General features: G+C 46.3%; 1 protein-coding gene and 1 long non-coding RNA gene across 3 annotated transcripts in view; one reads left to right on the top strand and one right to left on the bottom strand.

The window, feature by feature from the left end:
* The window catches only part of COL20A1 (collagen type XX alpha 1 chain), a 139,348-nt gene that overhangs the window by 49,051 nt on the left and 70,760 nt on the right, over nt 1–19,537 (top strand). For both annotated transcript variants that reach the window (XM_083507331.1, XM_083507330.1), the window contains exons 14-18: nt 3,210–3,333; nt 4,324–4,463; nt 4,727–4,856; nt 7,678–7,820; nt 8,987–9,119. In XM_083507331.1, coding sequence (XP_083363457.1) covers nt 3,210–3,333; nt 4,324–4,463; nt 4,727–4,856; nt 7,678–7,820; nt 8,987–9,119 — 670 coding nt within the window. The remainder of the gene's footprint in view (nt 1–3,209; nt 3,334–4,323; nt 4,464–4,726; nt 4,857–7,677; nt 7,821–8,986; nt 9,120–19,537) is intronic.
* On the bottom strand, nt 5,232–16,270 carry LOC310708917. The gene is made up of 3 exons (XR_014527210.1): nt 16,069–16,270; nt 6,705–6,847; nt 5,232–6,029 (listed from the first exon to the last, which is right to left on the bottom strand). It is a non-coding gene; the product is annotated as an uncharacterized lncRNA (long non-coding RNA).

The following is a 19,537-nucleotide window of genomic DNA, read 5'->3' as shown; positions in this document are numbered from 1 at the left end:
TCATCTAATCCAATCCCCCTGCAAATGCAGGAATCTTTTGCCCAACTTGGGGCTTGAACCCACAACCCTGAGATTAAGAGTCTCATGCTCTACCTACTGAGCTATCCAAGGTTATGGGTTTGAACCCCATATGGGGATCTGCATATTCCTGCATTGCGGCGGGCTGGACTCAATGATCCTCAGGGTCCCTTCCAAATCTACAGTTCTATGTTTGTATCATAGAATTGCGGGGCTAGAGGGGTTGGACTCGATGGCCCTTGCTTGGCAGGGGGTTGGACTCGATGGCCCTTGTGGTCTCTTCCAACTCTATGATTCTATGATTCTATGAACCCACAACCTTGAGATTCAGAATCTCATGCTGCAGCGACTGAGCTACGTCACCAGCTACATGACACTCTTAAGCACAGGGCTGCATGTTCGAGCCACATTGGGTGAAAGATTCCTGCATTGCAGCGGGTTGCACTAGATCAGGCGTCCCCAAAGTAAGGTCCGCAGGCAGGATAAGGCCCAAAGGACTCGTTTATCCAGCCTGCGGAGACCCCTGCCACCTGCTGCTGCTACCTGCTCTTACCAGCACTGCGCTGCACGGCTGCCCACTTCCGTGTCAGAGGAGCACTGGAAATAGCTTGTGCACATGCGCAAGCATTATTTCTGGTCACATCCAGGTAGGAGAAGGCCCGTGCACATGCACACAAGCTATTTCCAGTGCTCCTCCAACCCGGATGTGTGCCGGAAATAGCATGTGCACAAGCGTTAGGGCACGCACTCCTCCACCCTCTGGCCCGCCGTGCGATCGGCGTTGGAGACACTGGCCCAAGGCACGGTAAGTTTGCTGACCCCTTCACTAGATGACCCTCGTGGTCTTTTCCAACCCTGCAATTCTATGATTCTAACCCCCCAAAATGTTGGGAATCCACTGGCAGAAATCATGTGCAGTGCTTATGTAGTTCTGCCAGATGGGCGGAAGGTGGCAGCAGACTCACTGTAATGAACATCTGGGAGCGTTAAAATGCAGAAAGGAATGAAAGGCTTTCCTCCATACTTCAGTTTGCAGACAGATGTGCCCAGGTAATCAGGGACCCTCCTGCATCCCTTGTTTAAGGGCTCACCTTTATTAACACTCCCAAACCCTCCTCTCCTCCTGTTTGTTCCACACAGTGTGAAATGTTTTGCATCACAAAGGCAGGAAGCCTCTCTCTGGCCAGCTGTTCCCCTTTGCTGTGACTCTTTGTTCTTCTGTTGGGGCCTTGTTTGCTTGAGGCTGAGAACTTTCCCTGCTCCAATGAATGCTCCTGGGAGAGCTCTTCCGTATGTTTCACACTCGGCTCAGGTGCTTTGAAAAGCTTTCCCCTGCCCATTGCAAGGGTCAAATGCCTGCAAATATATTTCCGGTGCTTGCTAATGACCCACAACCCTTTCGAGTGTCAGCGGGAAGCACTGTGAAGTTCATTGCAAAGTACAACGAATGCATTCAATGGCTGGAAGTATCCTGGCACCAAGGATCAGTTGAATTCAGGTGTGGGAATGGCATGATAAATGCTCTCCCATTTAGAAGCTAAGGAGGTCAGGTTAGATTTTTGTTTTGCTTTCACTTTTCTCCCCATCTGTGATCCCCAGCATCTGGAAATCAGGCAAACTGCCTTGACAATGGAGGTAAAAAATAGCCCTTGTGGCTAATAGCTAAAAAGGTAAAGGGACCCCTGATCATTAGGTCCAGTCGTGGCTGACTCTGGGGTTGCGGCGCTCATCTCGCTTTACTGGCCGAGGGAGCCGATGTTTGTCCCCAGACAGTTTTTCTGGGTCATGTGGCCAGCATGACTAAACCGCTTCTGGAGAACCAGAGCAGCGCATGGAAATGCCGTTTACCTTCCCACCGGAGCAGTACCTATTTATCTACTTGCACTTTGACGTGCTTTCGAACTGCTAGGTTGGCAGGGACCAAGCAATGGGAGCTCACCCCATCGTGGGGATTCGAACCGCCGACCTTCTGATCGGCAAGATCGGTTTAACCCACAGTGCCACCCGCGTCCCTTTGGCTAATAGCTACCAGCAGCCAATTCTGTAGTTTAACTGTGTACCAGGTGAAGAGGTATTTTATTTTGCCTGTCCTGAATATTTTAATATTCAGTTCCTTTGCCTTTTTAAATGTGTCTGACAGTGGTGCTCAGTGCTGCAAATAGCTGCTAATAGTAAGCAATGTTGTCCCGTCCTCTGGTTGTCATGACAAAATGGCAATCAAAATGGACATCGGAGATTGTCAGGAGAGAATAGTCTTGTGCAAGGGGCATTTTTCTCCAGACTGCTTTAATTTCCAAACTTGATCAGCAAACACTTGGAATATACATGGGCTAAGCTTTGCTGTCATGCCTTGGTTGATTTAAGTTTCCTTAGCTTTTATTTCCCCCTGAACTGCTGCTGGTCTTTTTCTGTGTGCCCTGAAATTAAAATATAGAAGAGGGAGCTGCCGAGAATTGTTTAAGAATATTTCAGTTCATGTACTTACCCAAATGAATCCCTAGCTGAGGAAGCCCAGAGTCAATATTGTTTGATTTTACAGTGGTACCTCGGGTTACATGCGCTTCAGGTTACATACGCTTCAGGTTACAGACTCCGCTAACCCAGAAAGAATACCTCAGGTTAAGAACTTTGCTCCAGGATAAGAACAGAAATTGTGCGGTGGCAGCATGGCGGCAGCAAGAGGCCCTGTTAGCTAAAGTGGTGCTTCAGGTTAAGAACAGTTTCAGGTTAAGAACGGACCTCTGGAACGAATTAAATACTTAACCCGAGGTACCACTGTATTAGTATTATCATTGCGTTGTTTTAACTGTTACCTGTGATGCATAAATTGTGCTTTATCTTTTGTACAGAAAACCCAATACAATTTATTTTTAAAAAACAAATCAAGGAAGGAAGGAAGGAAGGAAGGAAGGAAGGAAGGAAGGAAGGAAGGAAGGAGGTAGACAACAGTGAGGTCAGTGTGGTCAGCAAACACCACCAGGAGTGCCAAATTGACTCCGCCAGAGAGTTTGCACCACGCTGACCTGCCCAGTGCCTCACTTCCCTTCCTCCTGTTGGGCAAACAGCGACTCACCGCCTCACCTGGTCAGCTGCTTCAGTCTTATTTGTTGGGGTTTAAAATCACCCACGTCTCTCTTTGCACTTGCTCTCTCTCTCTCTCTCTCTCTCTCTCTCTCTCTCTCTCTCTCCAGGTTAAAGTAGAACAGCCTGACGTTCTTCTCGAGGGCTTGTCCCCCAACACTGAATACTCGCTGGCCGTTTATGCAATGTACGGAGAAGATGCTAGCGATCCGGCGAGTGTACAGGAAACCACTTGTAAGTCCCAGCTGTGTAATTTAACGTCGGCGTGGCTTGGATAGGGTTCTCTGGAGGCTGGGGAGAAGTTCTGACTAAGACCCCATTCACACAATACGTTCAAAGCACCGTGATGCCACTTCAAACAGCTGTGGTTCCCTCCAAAGAATTCTGGGAAGTGGCTTCACAATAAATCCTTATTCACAAGGGGACTCTGGAAATTGTAGCACTGTGAGGGAAATAGGGGGTCTTCTGACCACAGCTCCCATAATTCTCTGGGTGAAGCCATGTCTGTTCAAAGTGGCATAATAAACTAAATCTAGCAGTCCAACATAGCAGCCACTGATCATCGTTTGGTGGTCCATATCTGGATCTGTAGGGAGAAGGAGCGAACTTTGTGGCACTTTAAGGAAAACACACTTAAGGAAAAGAGGAAACTGTTAATACTGAAAGTGGATTAACAGACATGGAGGGGTTATGGGAAATGGGAATATTTTTTTTCCAGGATTCTGAGAATGTCTAAGTCCTAGGAGATGTCCCTAGTCTCTCTGAAGGTAAAGGGACCCCTGACCATTAGGTCCAGTCATGGCCGACTCTGGGGTTGCGGCACTCATCTCGCTTTACTGGCCGAGGGAGCCGGCATACAGCTTCCGGGTCATGTGGCCAGCATGACTAAGCTGCTTCTGGCGAACCAGAGCAGTGCACAGAAACGCCGTTTACCTTCCCGCCGGAGGAAAGGTACTTGCACTTTGACGTGCTTTCAAACTGCTAGGTTGGCAGGAACAGGGACCGATAAACGGGAGCTCACCCCGTCACGGGGATTCGAACCGCCAACCTTCTGATCGGCAAGTCCTAGGCTCTGTGGTTTAACCCACAGCGCCACCCGCGTCCCTCTAGCCTCTCTAGTGAACAGGAATTTCCTGGTCTTTTGGGGAGAGATGTCATGAAATTAAACTGGGCTTCTGTCTCTAGTGCAGACATCCCATAAGACCCCATGGTTATGTCTTGCAGTGGCCCTGAGCCCTCCACAGTTCTTGCATTTCTCCAACATCAGCCATGCCTCGGTCAGGGTCAACTGGGAGGCGGCTTCACATGCTGTGAAAAAGCACCGCGTAACATACATCTCCAGCAGGGGGAGCAACATTGGAGAGGTGAGTAAGACTGTAAGAGCCACTATGCAGTATCCGAACAAGTTCTGTTGTTCTGCACCAACAACAGCTTGCTAGACATGTCGAAGGAGACAAAGAGACAATTATTCAGTGGTGCAGGCAATGCCTAAGACTTTCCTTACAGAGCAGAAGTTATTATATCATCTTCCAGACAGCGAGGGCAATTAATGGTCTCTGCTGCTGGCGTCAAACAGCGAAACCCTACTAGAAGACACTCTGCAACCCTAACACTTTCTACATTTCAGGTGGACGTTCCTGGCAACTCATCCTTTGCTGTGCTGAAGCCTCTCTCATCGCTGACGCAGTATTTTGTCAGCGTGATTTCCGTTTATGATGAAGGGGACTCCTTCCCTGTAACGGCCAACGTCACCACATGTAAGCAAGGGTTGTTCAGCTTGGGGACATGCAGCCGTTGGAAGTCTAAGTGGTCCTCAAAGCTGCAGTTGGATACTGAAGTTCTATATAATGTTGAACCACGTATTATGTTCCCAAGCACAATTCAAAGTGCTGGTGCTGACCTTAAAAGCTCTAAACAGCCTCAGTCCCATATACTTGAAGGAGCATCTCCACCCCCATCGTTCTGCTCGGACACTGAGGTCCAGCACCGAGGGCCTTCTGGCAGTTCCCTCACTGCGAGAAGCCAAGTTACAGGGAACCAGGCAGAGGGCCTTCTCAGTAGTGGCACCTGCCCTGTGGAACGCCCTCCCACCAGATGTCAAAGAGAAAAACAACTATCAGACATTTAGAAGACATCATCAGGCAGCCCTGTTTAGGGAAGTTTTTAATGTTGGATGTTTTAGTGTGTTTTTAATATTCTGCCGGGAGCCGCCCTGAGTGGCTGGGGAAACCCAGCCAGATGGGCATGGTATAAATATATTATTATTATTATTATTATTATTATTATTATTATTATTATTATTATTATTATATTGGAAATTGGGTAGCTGGAACACCATCAGAGGTGTTGTGTTCTTTGAGCTTGCTGGTAGGATGAAAATTGGCCATATTAACCACAGTCGATACCCCAGTGTTAACCACGGCCTTAAACCAAAGTGACCCAAAGATTCTCCAGCTGAAAATGTCTACCTTGCCACAGACTTTTCTAAGCCTTTAAGGCAGGGATGTGAAACCTCTTGGTTCTTCAGGTGTTGCTAGACGACAGCTCCCATCAGCTTCACCCTCAAGCTCTGGGGAAGCAGTGCAGGCAGCGAGAGAGGCAGTGTCTCCAAGCCCTGAGAGGAAATATTTCCAGCGTGTGGAGCAAGGCTTTGTTTACGTATTCGCTGAAGTACTAAGGATGCCTAGCGTCTTGTGAGAGGAAGGTCTGTAGCTCAGAGGCAGAATGCATACCTTGCAGGTTCCAGGTTCAATCCCCAGGGATTGATGGGAGAGATCCCCACCTGAGACACTGCCAGCCAGTGTTGACAACACTGAGCTGGTTAGACAAATGGTAGATGTGATTTCATACATTCCTAATTGGAAGCTGAGGTCAAACCATCTTGGAAGACAATTAGAAGGCGAGGCTGGAAGCCCATTGCAGCAGAGGCTCTGGCACAGAAGAAAATCAAGAATAACAATTAGGTTGCCAGCAGGCCTTGCTGATAAGTTTTAACTTGTACAGCCGGAGACAAAAGCAGTAGTTTATATAGATATATGCACTTCATTAGCATAATGTCATTTTGTACAAACATTACTTGTCAAATACAAAGGTTTTTTAAAAAAACACAACATATTTCAAGGTAGGTTTATACAATTCCATATAAACACCACTAAACGAAATGCTGACACTCACATGTTATAATAGTACATGCATACTAAGCCTAATAGAGAGATGTAAATATTTTCATTTAAATATTAACTTCAGAGCAAGAGCGAGTACATCTTCTGCTTCCCTTTCTTTCTATTTTAATGATGCAGATAATCTATTCCTTGTCCTGATTTTCTAAATTAAAAAAAATCCTCTGCGATTCCATTTTGAAATTGGGAACAAGGCTTCTCTGGAACTTTGAGCACGGTTCAGCTTGTAAAATTCCCGAGTCTCCAGCACATCCATGAGAAACAATCTCTCCCCCAACTTTCCTTTTTTAATAATATATAATTATTTTCTCCTTGAATGCCCTTCCTGACTGAGTTTCTTGCAGTTGCAAATGCCGAATGGAACCTCTCTTCTCGCTCAAATGAAATAACAAGGCTTTAATTAATGATTGCAGAAATATGACTTACCAGCCCTTCAGGATGGGCCTTTGCCGTTTGGGGTCTGGAGAAGGGAAAGATGTGGTGCTTCAAGGCAGCTGCCCGGTTGCCGCTCGACTCCCTTGCCATCTGCTCTGCTAGCTTGGTGGCAAGATGGCTTGGGCTCCTTGTAGCTGGGACAGAATCTGAACTTCAGTTAGGATAGATACTTTATTACGGTCGGAGACCAGCTTATAAAACACACTTGGGGGTACAATCCCAGAAGGAAAACAAACATTTAAAACAATGTACAACAATAAATTTAAAATTTGTAAATGCGATAAGCGTATAGACACACTTAAAACTTTAAGATAAGCTACTGCAGAGAGATGACCCAGAGTCAACCATGGAATCGAGTTTGGGGATCCTCTTAACAAACTACAGTGGATGCTCGGGTTGCGAACGTGATCCATGTGGGATGCACATTCGCAACCTACAGTGTTTGCAACCCGCAGCGGCACATCTGCGCGGGTTGCGATTCGGTGCTTCTGAGCATGCACAAAGTGCGATTTAGCGCTTCTGCACATGCACGACCTCCAAAACCCGGAAGTAACCTGTTCCAGTACTTCCGGGTTTTGGAGCGTCCGTAACATGAAAAAACGCAACCTGAAGCATCTGTAACCCGAGGTATAACTGTAGTTTGTGTCGGGGGATGGTCTGTGCCTACAGATCTGTACACAGAATCTGGTGACCATCCGGGTCTTCTTATGATCTTTGCCTAACAGGAAAAGGTTAAATTTTTGCTTTTCCGGGAGGTCAGCGAGCCTCACCAGCAGGGGATCAATGGTCTCACTACGTGCCTCTTCATAAAAGGGACATCTAAAGAACAAGTGCTCTGGGCTTCCTATATCCCCCAATGAACAGGCGCAAAGTCTCTGAGCATATGGGACTTTTTTAAAGGATCCTTCTAGGACCGGCGAGGGCAGAGCCGAGCTTCTGAACTTCAGTTTGTTCCTTCCCTCAGTAAAGGTGCCCCCACCCAGCCACCTGAAGGTCACCGAGCTCTCGCAAGGGGAGGTCCAGCTCGAATGGGAAGCATCTGCAGCGTCCGACGTGGTTGTCTACCAGATCAAATGGAACGTGATTGGGGAAAAGAGGGCACAGGAGGTATGTCGCCACTCTGGGGAAGGCGGAGTAATTTGAATCGGGCGAAGTCAGTCGGTAGAACGTGAGACTCTTAATCTCAGGGTTGTGGGTTTGAGCCTCACGTTGGGCAAATGATTCCACCTGGTTGGAATAGATGACCCGACTAAACATCAGGAAGAACTTTCTGACAGTAAGAGCTGTTAGATGGTGGGTGGAATGGTCTTCCTCGGGAGGTGGTAGACTCCCCTTCCTTGGAGGTTTTTAAGCAGAGCTTGGATGGCAAATTCTCATGGATGCTTTAGCTGTGATTCCTGCATTGCAGGGGGCTGGACTCTTCAGGGGGTTCCAACTCTTCAATTCTATGATTCTAAGTATCTTTGCATGCTACCATTTGGTAACAATATGGTGGCCTTTGCCAGTGTGTTGAATATATGTATATGTCACACAGGGAGGCTCTGATTTTGATTGGCAAAGTAGCCCTGCGAGAATAGGTGTATAGATCTCCCCTTTCTAAATTGAACCACCCGGATGCTATTAGGAAAAGGAAACGGAGCCTAGGACTTGCCAATCAGAAGATCGGTGGTTTGAATCCCCGTGACGGGGTGAGCTCCCATTGCTCGGTCCTTGCTCCTGCCAACCTAGCAGTTCAAAAGCACATCAAAGTGCAAGTAGATAAATAGGTACCGCTCTGACAGGAAGATAAATGGCATTTCCGTGCGCTGCTCTGGTTCGCCAGAAGTGGCTTAGTCATGCTGGCCACATGACCTGGAACCTGTACGCCAGCTCCCTCGGCCAATAAAGCAAGATGAGCGCCGCAACCCCAGAGTCAGCCACGACTGGACCTAATGGTCAGGGGTCCCTTTACCTTTACAGGTACTATATTCTACCCCCTTCCACTGCAGGGCCAACAGCATTGCCAAGGGGACAATAGAGATCTGGATAATGCCATAGGGGAAAGGGTTAAGCACCCCCTAACTCAGCACTAGCAGTCTCACCCAACTTTGAAGCTTCTTGTGAAAGATTTTTAAGTGGCCAGAAGATCCCATCAGGAAAGGGCTCTTTTGCACCACCTGTGATGGTTTGACTCCCAGAAGGCATTATGCACCCACAGCCTCCTCTTCATAAAAACATCGGCCAACTATGTAGATGCCTAGAATTCAGGTTGCCTTTGTTCTTCTCTCCCATAGCTGTCTGTTGCTGGAAATTTGGCATCTTCTATTCTTCCTGGCCTGAAAAAGAACACCGAGTACCAGATCTCAATATGGGCGTATTACAGAGATGGGGCTCGGAGCGATACCATCTCTGTCCGGCACAAGATCAGTAAGTGAGCAGGAACAAGCAGTCTCTGTAATCTCGGGAGCTGGGACCTGATGGTGCTGGATAGCGTATAACTAAGCCATGAATGTGCCATTGAAGTGGAAAGCCATGATAATCGGGAGTCAGGTGCTGCAGCAGAAAGCCTGGGGGCTGAGGGGGACTGGCTGTCTCGCAGCCTGTGTCTATGGCGACTTGAAGCAGTGGCTGGAAAACTGTCTCTGAGTTGCCGTGACTGTAACCATGGAGGGAAGTGCTAACATGCTGGGCATGGAAACAGAACTATCAGCTGCTAACTCACATACACAAACGTTTTGAGGGCACTTCCAGGCAACCTGTTTCTTGAGGGTTCATCCCGATTGGTCTGCAGGCAGTGTTGTTGGCAATTTAACCGGCATTCATTATGATCTGTTTTGTGGGGAAGTGTTGCGTCAAAGCAAGGGTTATCTCACACTTCCCAGTGCGTCTCCCCCTCCTCTCTTTCCTTATTGCAAAAAGTTCTTTTGGGAGAAGTTGGTTCGTCTCACGAGAGCTGCCAAGCAACTGTGATTGTGCAACCCTAATTTGCTAGCTGGGATGTGGGTGGCGCTGTGGTCTAAACCACAGAGCCTAGGGTTTGCCGATCAGAAGGTTGGCGGTTCGAATCCCTGTGATGGGGTGAGCTCCCGTTGCTCGGTCCCTGCTCCTGCCAACCTAGCAGCTCGAAAGCACGTCAAAGTGCAAGTAGATAAATAGGTACCGCTCCAGCGGGAAGGTAAACGGCGTTTCCGTGCCCTGCTCTGGTTCGCCAGAAGTGGCTTAGTCATGCTGGCCACATGACCTGGAATCTGTACGCCGGCTCCCTCAGCCAGTAAAGCGAGATGAGCGCTGCAACCCCAGAGTCGTCCGCGACTGCATCTAACAGTCAGGGGTCCCTTTACCTTTTATTTGCTAGTTGACAATTGAATCACATCTGAAAATGGCATCACAATCTACAGCTGCTTCTCTAAGCTGCACCAAGTCTGGAGTAACTATTTCTCTGGGAAATGGTTGCCCCAGATCTTATTTATGCTGTTGGAACAGCCAGGGTTGATTACTGCAAAGTGTTGATATGTGGGGCTACCCTTGAAGACTGTGTGAAAATTGCAGTTAGTTCAGAATGCAGCTGTACTCAGTGGGAGCAGGTGTTGGGATTTTGCTACACCAGGGCTTAAAGAGCATTGCTGTTTGCTTGTCCATTTCTGATCATAATGAAAGGTTTCAGTGGAGATTTCTTTTTCTGAAACCCCTACACTAGCTTTCTCCAACCTAGATCGCAACCTGGAGTATATGAGGCTTCCAGTATGTTTTCCCCTGATGACCTAAGTGGTCAGGCATGTCTGTGCAAGGGAACTTGGTCTTTCAGATAATCTGTTCCTGAGTCATTCAGGACTTCATTTTCCAGGAACAAGACCTTGAACACGACCTGGTAGCTATTTGGCAGCTGGTGAGCGACTGGCAGAATTAGCAAATATGAGAATGGAATAGGAGAAGGGGCTGGGGTGAGGGCTTGTGCCACTTATTTCAGATTAATGAAATGATAGTACAAGTGTAGAATCATTTGCTGGCAGTTCAAGGGCAAAAAAAAAAAAAAGAGAGGGATACAATTTAATACATTTTCTTTGAGCTGTGAAGTCACACAGTACAGAGGGGTAATTGTGTTACAGCAACCCCCAAAAGGAGTCTTTAAAAAATAAATTCTTTTATTATCGTTATGCAAAATATACAAAACATACAAAATGCATTGCATATAGTTCATGCACATTTCTTGATCCAATGAAAGCACGATAACAGAGAAAAAATGCAGATGGTTGTACATTTGTCGTTCCAAAATGCCGCAGGACAAAATCCACTTTCTCCTGAAACCATCAGCATTTGTCTCCCCTTGATTTCTCAGACATGCCAAATCTTCAGATACCAATTTTTGGGCAAGGGCTGTAGCTCAGTGGCAGAGCATCTGCTCTGCATGCAGAAAATCGCGGGTTCAGTTCTAGTCAGTGTTGGACTAGAAATGTACTGAGTGTACTGAGCTAAGTGGACCAGTGTCCTGACTTGGCACCAGACAGCTGCCTACGTCTGCATACTCATACTTGTAAACCATTTAGCAGCCATTCTGGCATCTAACATGGTGCCTTCCAGAGTTGGACTCTATGTCCCATCATCCCTGACCACTGACTATGCTGACTTGGGGCTGATGGGAGTTGGAGTCCCACATTTGCAATTAGGGTTGCCAGATCTCCAGGTATGAACTGAAGTCCAGGTTTACCTGGCCAGGTGGCAGGTGAGGGTACTGAAGCTCCAGGCGGAGGGTACTGAAGCTCCTTTAATTTAAAATAAATAAATAAATAAATAAATAAAAGAAGACTGTGTTCATGTAGCTTGCAAGCTTCAGCCTGGCAGGCGCTAGCTGCAAAATATACCCTGACTGTCAGGAGTTCAGCCTACACTCGAGTAGGACCCTGGCAGAGACACATGCTCGACTGGCATGTTCCCTCCCTCCTGGTCAATTGTTTGAGAGCTTCATAAGCTTTCTTCAGCCCGAACATCACAGCGACCGATGCCAATCAACACTGGCACACTTAGGGATCCACAGAGTTTGCGCACCTTGCGTGACTGACCTCAGCAGCTCAGCATTTTGGCTAATCTACTTTATTTACATATAAACACACACGGAGCACTGCAACATGGCTCCCTCTCTCTCTAGCATCAGACAGCAAAGAGAAAAAGAACAAAGGACAATAGTCCCACCTCACAGAACACAGTAACACAAACATCCTGTCTCTATCACTTTCCACTCTGTGGAGTCAAAACATACACTGTCATGTGAAAGACAAAAATCCCATGACTGCAATCATAGATCAGGAATTCTGCACTCCTCCGTTTCCCCTCTCCCAATTAACCTCCATCGCCAAGAACCTCCTCTCATGAAATCACCAGCTGCCACCCCTAACTCTCAGATTTGGGCCCTGAAATCTCAGGCTCTGGGATACCCCTGAACCTAGCAACCTAATCACTATCCCTACCTTAGATCATGCAGCCATTAAATCTGCTTGCTCGCCACTTGCTGCAAGGCTCAGTGTTGCATTTGCAGTAACAGATTAGTCTTTGGACAGAGGCGACTTCTTGTTTACAATGATGCAGCAGTCTTTCAAGGCAGGGGAGCACACACACACACACACACACACACACACACACACACACACGAGCACCTATCCAGAGTGCTGAATCACCCTTCACAAGCAGCACTCTCAGAAATGAAAGAGAAGTTGCCAGCCGGACCATGTGTCAAGGTAGAGACTGCTCCTTGCTTGGTACAAAAGGATGAGAGGTTAGAAAGGGTCGTCCCTGAAAGTCCCCCCTTAATTAATACTTCCTGACTAATGGCTTTGCTGGCAGTGAGCAGAACACCATTTACTTAATAGCCACCCTCTATTTCTCTCATTTAGCCAGTTTTTTTACGTTTGGGGGAGTTAGCTGAGACTCAGATTACCAGCTATCCTGGCACCTGCACCCTTTGCTTTGAGTCATATTTACTGATCTAGATTCTGCTTTTCGGCTCCAGTGCTCAAAATGGATCACGACAGGCAAAAATAGTATCTTTTTAATACATATTAAAGAAGAATTAACTTTGCCTGGAATCTTCAGAATAGCATAATTCAGGAGGAAACACTCAAGTGAATCATCTCTGCCAATCACTAGCAAGGCCAAAGGGTTTTCTGTAGAACAAAGTGTTCAGAGCACTCCAGAAGGGCCAAGTATATCAGATGGGAGGGAAATCTCAGCAAGCTCCATTACCGGTAGGTTATTTCTGATTAGGACGGCTGCTTGCGCACTGCCAGAACAAGAGGAAACGCACCATTGAAGAAGCGGACAAAAGGAGACACCGATTTGCATGAAATTTGCACATTTTAATTAGGTGCGCCGCAGAATTCTGTCAGAAGTGGGAGTGGAAATTGCTGGTGTTGTCCCATGTCCAGAATGAAAATCAGCCAGTGAATATGATCGAGAGCAGATCAGATTTTGGGGAGGTGTGGTGTGGTTAGATGGGGATAAAATTTCAATATGCAAGGATAAATCCTTGCGCTAACTACCGTATTTTTCGCCCTATAGGACGCACTTTTCCCCCTTCAAAAATGAAGGGGAAATGGGTGTGCATCCTATGGGGCAAATGCAGGCTTTCGCTGAAGCTTGGAGAGCGAGAGGGGTCGGTGTGCTCTCTCTCTTCAGGAAGCTATCCATAAGCCTGGGGAGCCCGTGGGAGTTCCTGCAGGGTTCTCTAGGCTGTGGATAGCAGCCTGCTTGCCTGGAGCACGGGGCGCGGAAGTTCCCATGGCTGGGGGGGAGGGAATAAATTTTTTATTTCTTTATTCCCCCCAAAAAAAACTAAGTGTGTCCTATGGGGCAAAAAATACGGTAAACAAGCACCTGGAATACTTCCCTCAAGCTCCTACAAGAAGTTTTCTGCGCTGCTAACTCACTTCCCAACTGCTATAAAAATATCCCTAAAGAATATTTTAGTTGTGCAGCCTGCTTCTGTTAAATGAGAACTTTCAACAAAAGGTTCTTTGCTTCTCTGAGCTAAAATAAAAAATTCCTTCCAGTAGCACCTTAAAGACCAACTAAGTTAGTTCTTGGTATGAGCTTTCGTGTGCATGCACACTTCTTCAGATACACTGGTGTATCTGAAGAAGTGTGCATGCACACGAAAGCTCATACCAAGAACTAACTTAGTTGGTCTTTAAGGTGCTACTGGAAGGAATTTTTTATTTTGACTATGGCAGACCAACACGGCTACCTATCTTCTCTGAGCTAAGTTTCTCATTCTCCTCCACCCCCTGCCAGGCCCTAAAAGAGGGTTTTTTTTCATTTTCTTTCCAACAGCTCTAAGCATCTTGGGATATTCTATATGTTTCTGTTTTGCACCCGTTGTTCAATTTACTCTTGCTCGACCTTATAATTTTGGGCTCTCCCTAAGGTTCTGGGTTGTGTCCTTTTGAAAAGGATAGTTTTTTTTAAAAAAAAAGGGAAAGGAAAAGGAAATGTGATATCAACTTCAGTTTGCGAGGCACTTGAAAACAGGCAAAGAGATTCTCTCAAGAATTGGTGAACTTCAAAGGTCACCGTTGAAGTGTTCCAGAAGTTGTAAGCTCGGCAGGAGGCAAGGCTTCCCCTCCCCTGGTTGTCCCAGGAGAAAACATTTCTCACTGAAGTTTCTGAATAAAAGTGAGGCTTGTCCAAAGCCTGGCTTTCTGATGTGGAACAGAATAGCTGCTCTTCGAGTCTGAAGCTAAATTCGTTGCAGGGGGCTGTGGAAGAGAAAGGATGAATCCTTGGCAACGGATAAGGCATTTTATTTATGTAACAATATTAACATGACGCTTACTTGACTGAAGATCGCTTAATGGTTTACAAAGGGCAATCTGAAATATCCATTAAAAAAATAATAATCCCACATGCTTTGGAGATGGGGGAGGGGGGAGCCAGGACTGTTTAAAGTGGTAAGATAATGATTTTGATGTGTGGTGCAGTTGGGGGTCTTAGCATCGTTTATGATAATTAAGCAGAAATGTTGACCTTCTGAGCAGAAAGATGGGATATGAATACATTAAAACTAGCAAGCAAATAAATTATCAAGGTGTGGGAGGATATATCCTGGGTGCACGTCTTGGTATTGTCAATTATTCATTGACTAGCAAAAATAATGCCCAACATATGTGTGCCTGGCGTGCTCTGGTCCATGGGGGTCATGAAGAGTTGGACACGGCTAAACGACTAAACAACAACAAAACAAGAAGTGTGTGTGTGTGTGTGTGTGTGATGTGTGCAAAAAGGCGTAAATACTGCAGAGACCTTGCTCTGTGCATGTGTGTTGTAAAGTAGTTCTGTGTAAGGCACATTAACCTCCATAGGGTTTTTATCAGAGGTGGCGAAACACACTTTGTCCCCACTCCCCCAGCCTGAATCTTCAGGTAGGGTGGGAAAAGATCTCTTTGGAAACCAAGGAGGGCTGCACAGTGTGTTCTTCATCCTTGAGTCCCCTGATGGGACTACAACTCCCATCATCCTTAGACCAATGGTTACCAATGATGGGAGTGGTAGTCTAGCCATCTCTGGGAACACAAGAGTGAAGAAGGCTGGTGTAGACCATTCCATCTAGAGAAAGGTAGATGGATTCAATGGTCTGCTTTGGTATAAGGCAGCTTCCTGTGTTTCTAGGTTGTGAGTGAATGGCAGAAGTGAATGGCAGTCTTCTGTTATATAGGAGAAAGTAAAGGGAGATATCTGGGGGTTAACTGGGTGGATCTGAACTAAGGATGGATGGATCTGTCAATTTCGGTCTCTCTATTTTTTCTAGACATAAGTTTAGTTCTACGCATTTCTGCATTGCGTAGCTTTTTAAACAACAACAACACGCAACTCCACGAGCATTTTACTGCAAATCTCTCCGAACATACCCACTTTTGTATGCAATCTTTCCTAATATGCATTTTCTTTTGCAAGCAATTCCCTCTAATACAATGCATTTCAATACACATTTTCTTGAAACAGATGCATTTTACACACAAGGCTCAATTTGAGAACCACGCTGCAAAAATGCTGGGCAGTGTGAATTTCAAGGGAATTTTTCCCACTTGCATGAAAAGTTCAAATTCAGTAGTTTTGCTTTAAAATCTGAACCCAAATCTGTGCCCCAGATTGCCTCTTATTTGCCTTGTCCCATAATGTTCAAAGAGATCCATTGAACTAGCCTTCCATCTGCCTAACTCTGACCTTATTCTGTATCTCACAAAAATGAATATTTCTCTCTCTCTCTCTCTTTAAAAAAAACCTACAGTACTAGATAAAACAATATAATCCCCGTAGTAAAAAACCTACCAGTGCATTTTGAACACATCTTAATAATATTGAAAGACCCCGTTGCCTGGCTACAAAGTACCTGTAAGTTAGATGGAAGACTGAAGAACAGGAAGGATGATAATCACTCAGAAACATTCTCCAACCACATCGTCTCTCTTTTATTGCTCACCATACTGTCTACTTCACTTGAGGACTTGTGGTTCTTCTGTCTGGCTTGCAAATTTGGATGCTGTGTTTTGCCAGAAAGTTGCTTAGCCCCTCTTGAAAAGATAAGGCAGGAGAGGGAGGGTTTGTTTGCTTTTTTAATCAAGGAAGATTTAAGACGGCTGGCACAGATGGCACCCCTTGTGCCAGGGAACATTTGTTCCCTTCTGGGCAGCCTCAAACCCCTGACCTTTCTTTCCACCTGTCAAAACCATGTTGTCAAGATTCTGCAAGGCCTGCGGGAACTTTCAGAGCAAATCCCTCCTCCAAGAGCTCCGCTTACTTTCCCTCAGCTTGTTAGGATTTCCTGGGATGCGTCTCGAGGGCTGCTGCAGATTGGGCCAGATGCCATTTGCTGCCAAATGATCGATTTGTTCATCTCCTCTTTGACACATTCACAGGAGACGAGTGTCTCCACAAAAGTGGAAGCCACATTTTCCTGCAACATGCATGTCAAGCTATCGTTTTTACATCTTTAGGATTAATGCATCTACCATTTTGAAGACTAGGATTTCCAGATATTTGCTACCTACCCATGATGCTGAGGCTGGCACAGAGGTAGGATGGTGAGACCCAACAGAAATCATGACCTCTGAACAGTATGTCAGGAGTTCAGCCTACACTCGAGTAGGATCCTGGCAGAGACACATGCCCGACTGGCATGTTCTCTCCCTCCTGGTCTTTCATTCGGGAGCTTCAAAAGCTATCTTCAGCCCGAATATCACAGCGACCGATGCCAACCAACACTGGCACATTTAGGGATCCACAAAGTTTGTGCTTCATGAGTGACAGACCTCAGCAACTCAGCATTTTGGCTAATCTACTTTATTTACATATAAACACACACGGAGCACTGTAACATGGCTCCCTCTCTCTCTAGCTACTACTCCTTTTTTTAAAACCTACTCTCCATTATTTTTTTGTGCCCCTAACTTGAAACAAACAGAAGAAAGGGGATGCCCCAGTTTTTAATATCTAGCAAAGAGGATGATCTTCTACTTCCCCAGAAAAGGAATAAGATTATGAGAAGTTCTCCTGGAAAAGTGGGGCACTTGCAGAAGACCTTTCCAGAGGACTCTGGCATACATCTTGTGAGTTTATGTATATATTAGAATTTTTGGGGATTCAGGAGTTTGAACTATCTACTCCAGGGCTGACCTTATCCCTTTTGGTCTGCTTCACATCACAGAGAGAGAGAGGTCAACTTCTCCAGTCATAAAGCTCTTCTGCCTCTCCTTGGCTGCTTGGAGAGCAGCCATAGCCTAGAGCAAAATATAGTCGATATTCCTTTGGTTTGGCTTCAGTGAAACAGAGAACTAGCAAACAAAAGGAGGGGAATCAATGAGGTTCCACGTGAGGTATGGAAAGCTTCAGTATAACATTCAAAGATGACCTCAGGCTCCGCTGGAAGCGGGAAAGGAACACTTATATTTCTATTTCCATTACAGGCAAAGGTTTAGCAAGGAAAATGCTGCACCCTGGTCAGCAACAAGGATGACCTTGTTTGTCCTCTATATTATGGAGAAGGACAAGTGGATCTATTAACTCAAAACTTTTCTCCATCTCTCTCTCTCTCTCTTAAAAAAAACCTCATCAGTTCAACATATTTCTTTATGAGTTTTCTATTTAAAAAATGCACACCAAAGTCCCTGTGAAAATTTGTTAGCATTTTTCAAGCTATTTCATCTAATATAATGCATTTGTTATATATACAGTGGTGCCCCGCAAGACGAATGCCTTGCAAGACGGAAAACTCGCTAGACGAAAGAGTTTTCCGTTTTGGAGGTGCTTCGCAAAACGAATCTCCTATGGGCTTGCTTCACAAGACGACAATGTCTTGCAAGTTCCTGCTGGGTTTTTTTCCTTTCCCCCCCTTTTTCTAAGCCGCTAAGCCGCTTATCCGTTTATCCGAAAAGCCGATAAGCCGCTAAAAGCCGCTAAAAGCGCTAATCCGCTAATCCGTCAATGGGCTTGCTTCGCAAGACGAAAAAACCGCTAGACGAAGAGACTCACAGAACGGATTCTTTTCGTCTTGCGAGGCACCACTGTACATACTTTTATACACGTTTCTTGGTCAGTGAACTGCATCGTAAAATTCTCAGAAGGGACTTCTCAACTTGGGTGCTAGAACAACAACAACAGCCTTTGCCATAGAGAGCTCGAAGATACAACTGGTTATGGAGCTCACTTTGATGCACCCTCTAGCAACTCACTGGAATTACTATATTTATTTCTTATAGCTCAAGAAAAAGGATGGTATTCATGTATATTTTTGCATTACTGCAAGGAATAGCACTAGAGCAAAGGGATTTCTCACCATGCAAACCCTGTACCATCACCAAATCTGCTCTGAAGAGTTTGGGGGAAACCCAGAATAGATTTAGGGGTCATGCAGGGGTAGGAGAGGGACGCGGGTGGCGCTGTGGGTTAAACCTCAGCGCCTAGGACTTGCCGATTGCATGGTCGGCAGTTCGAATCCCAGCGGCGGGGTGAGCTCCCGTCGTTCGGTCCCAGCTCCTGCCCACCTAGCAGTTCAAAAGCACCCTTATGTGCAAGTAGATAAATAGGTACCGCTTTCTAGCAGGAAGGTAAACGGCATTCCGTGTGCTGCTCTGGTGCTGGTCGCCGGAGCAGCTTTGTCATGCTGGCCACGTGACCTGGAAGTGTCTGGCTCCCGGCCTCTAGAGTGTCTGACAGCGCTGGCTCCCGGCCTCTAGAGTGAGATGAGTGCACAACCCTAGAGTCTGTCAAGACTGGCCCGTATGGGCAGGGGTACCTTTACCTTTACAGGGGTAGGAGAAGTGGGCACAGTTCCATTTCACAAGGAGAAAACCCACCACTGATAGAAAAATCTACTTAGTTTTGTGTTGAATACAACCCAGTGCTGTTAGGGAAAAACAAATCCTCCCAATTCTGTTCCTTTCTTGTTCCTCTGGTTTCCGCTGTCCCATTTTCTAATCACCCAAAGTCCTGGTTTAATCAAGATAACTTCCAAATTTAACTCCAGGTTTGGAACATTCCAAATTCTTATTCAGCCTAAGAGCATGAGGAGCCAAGCCAAAGTCAGCACCTTGGAGAGAGATCAAAGGATGGTTTCATGACCACAAATGATGCTCCTGCAGCTAAGGCCAAGTATCCAAGATGCCCCAGGAAGGTGCTGGACTGCTGCAACTATTTGAGGGCTAGGTAGTGATTGACAGGAGGCTCCACCCTCTGAAGCCTGAGTCCCGGCCAGTTAAAAGAGCCATTGCAGCTGTTGGCTCCTTTGAGGTAATGGGGCTTCCACCTGTGGAAATCTCTCCTTGGGGACTATGGATCAACCATCAGATTCCAGTAGCAGGAGG

The sequence above is a fragment of the Podarcis liolepis genome, assembly GCF_965112155.1.
Source record: "Podarcis liolepis genome assembly, chromosome: 6".
Lineage (NCBI taxonomy): Eukaryota > Metazoa > Chordata > Lepidosauria > Squamata > Lacertidae > Podarcis > Podarcis liolepis.
The sequence above is the reverse complement of the archived record's forward strand: the minus strand, read 5'-3'. Positions and strand labels throughout refer to the sequence as shown.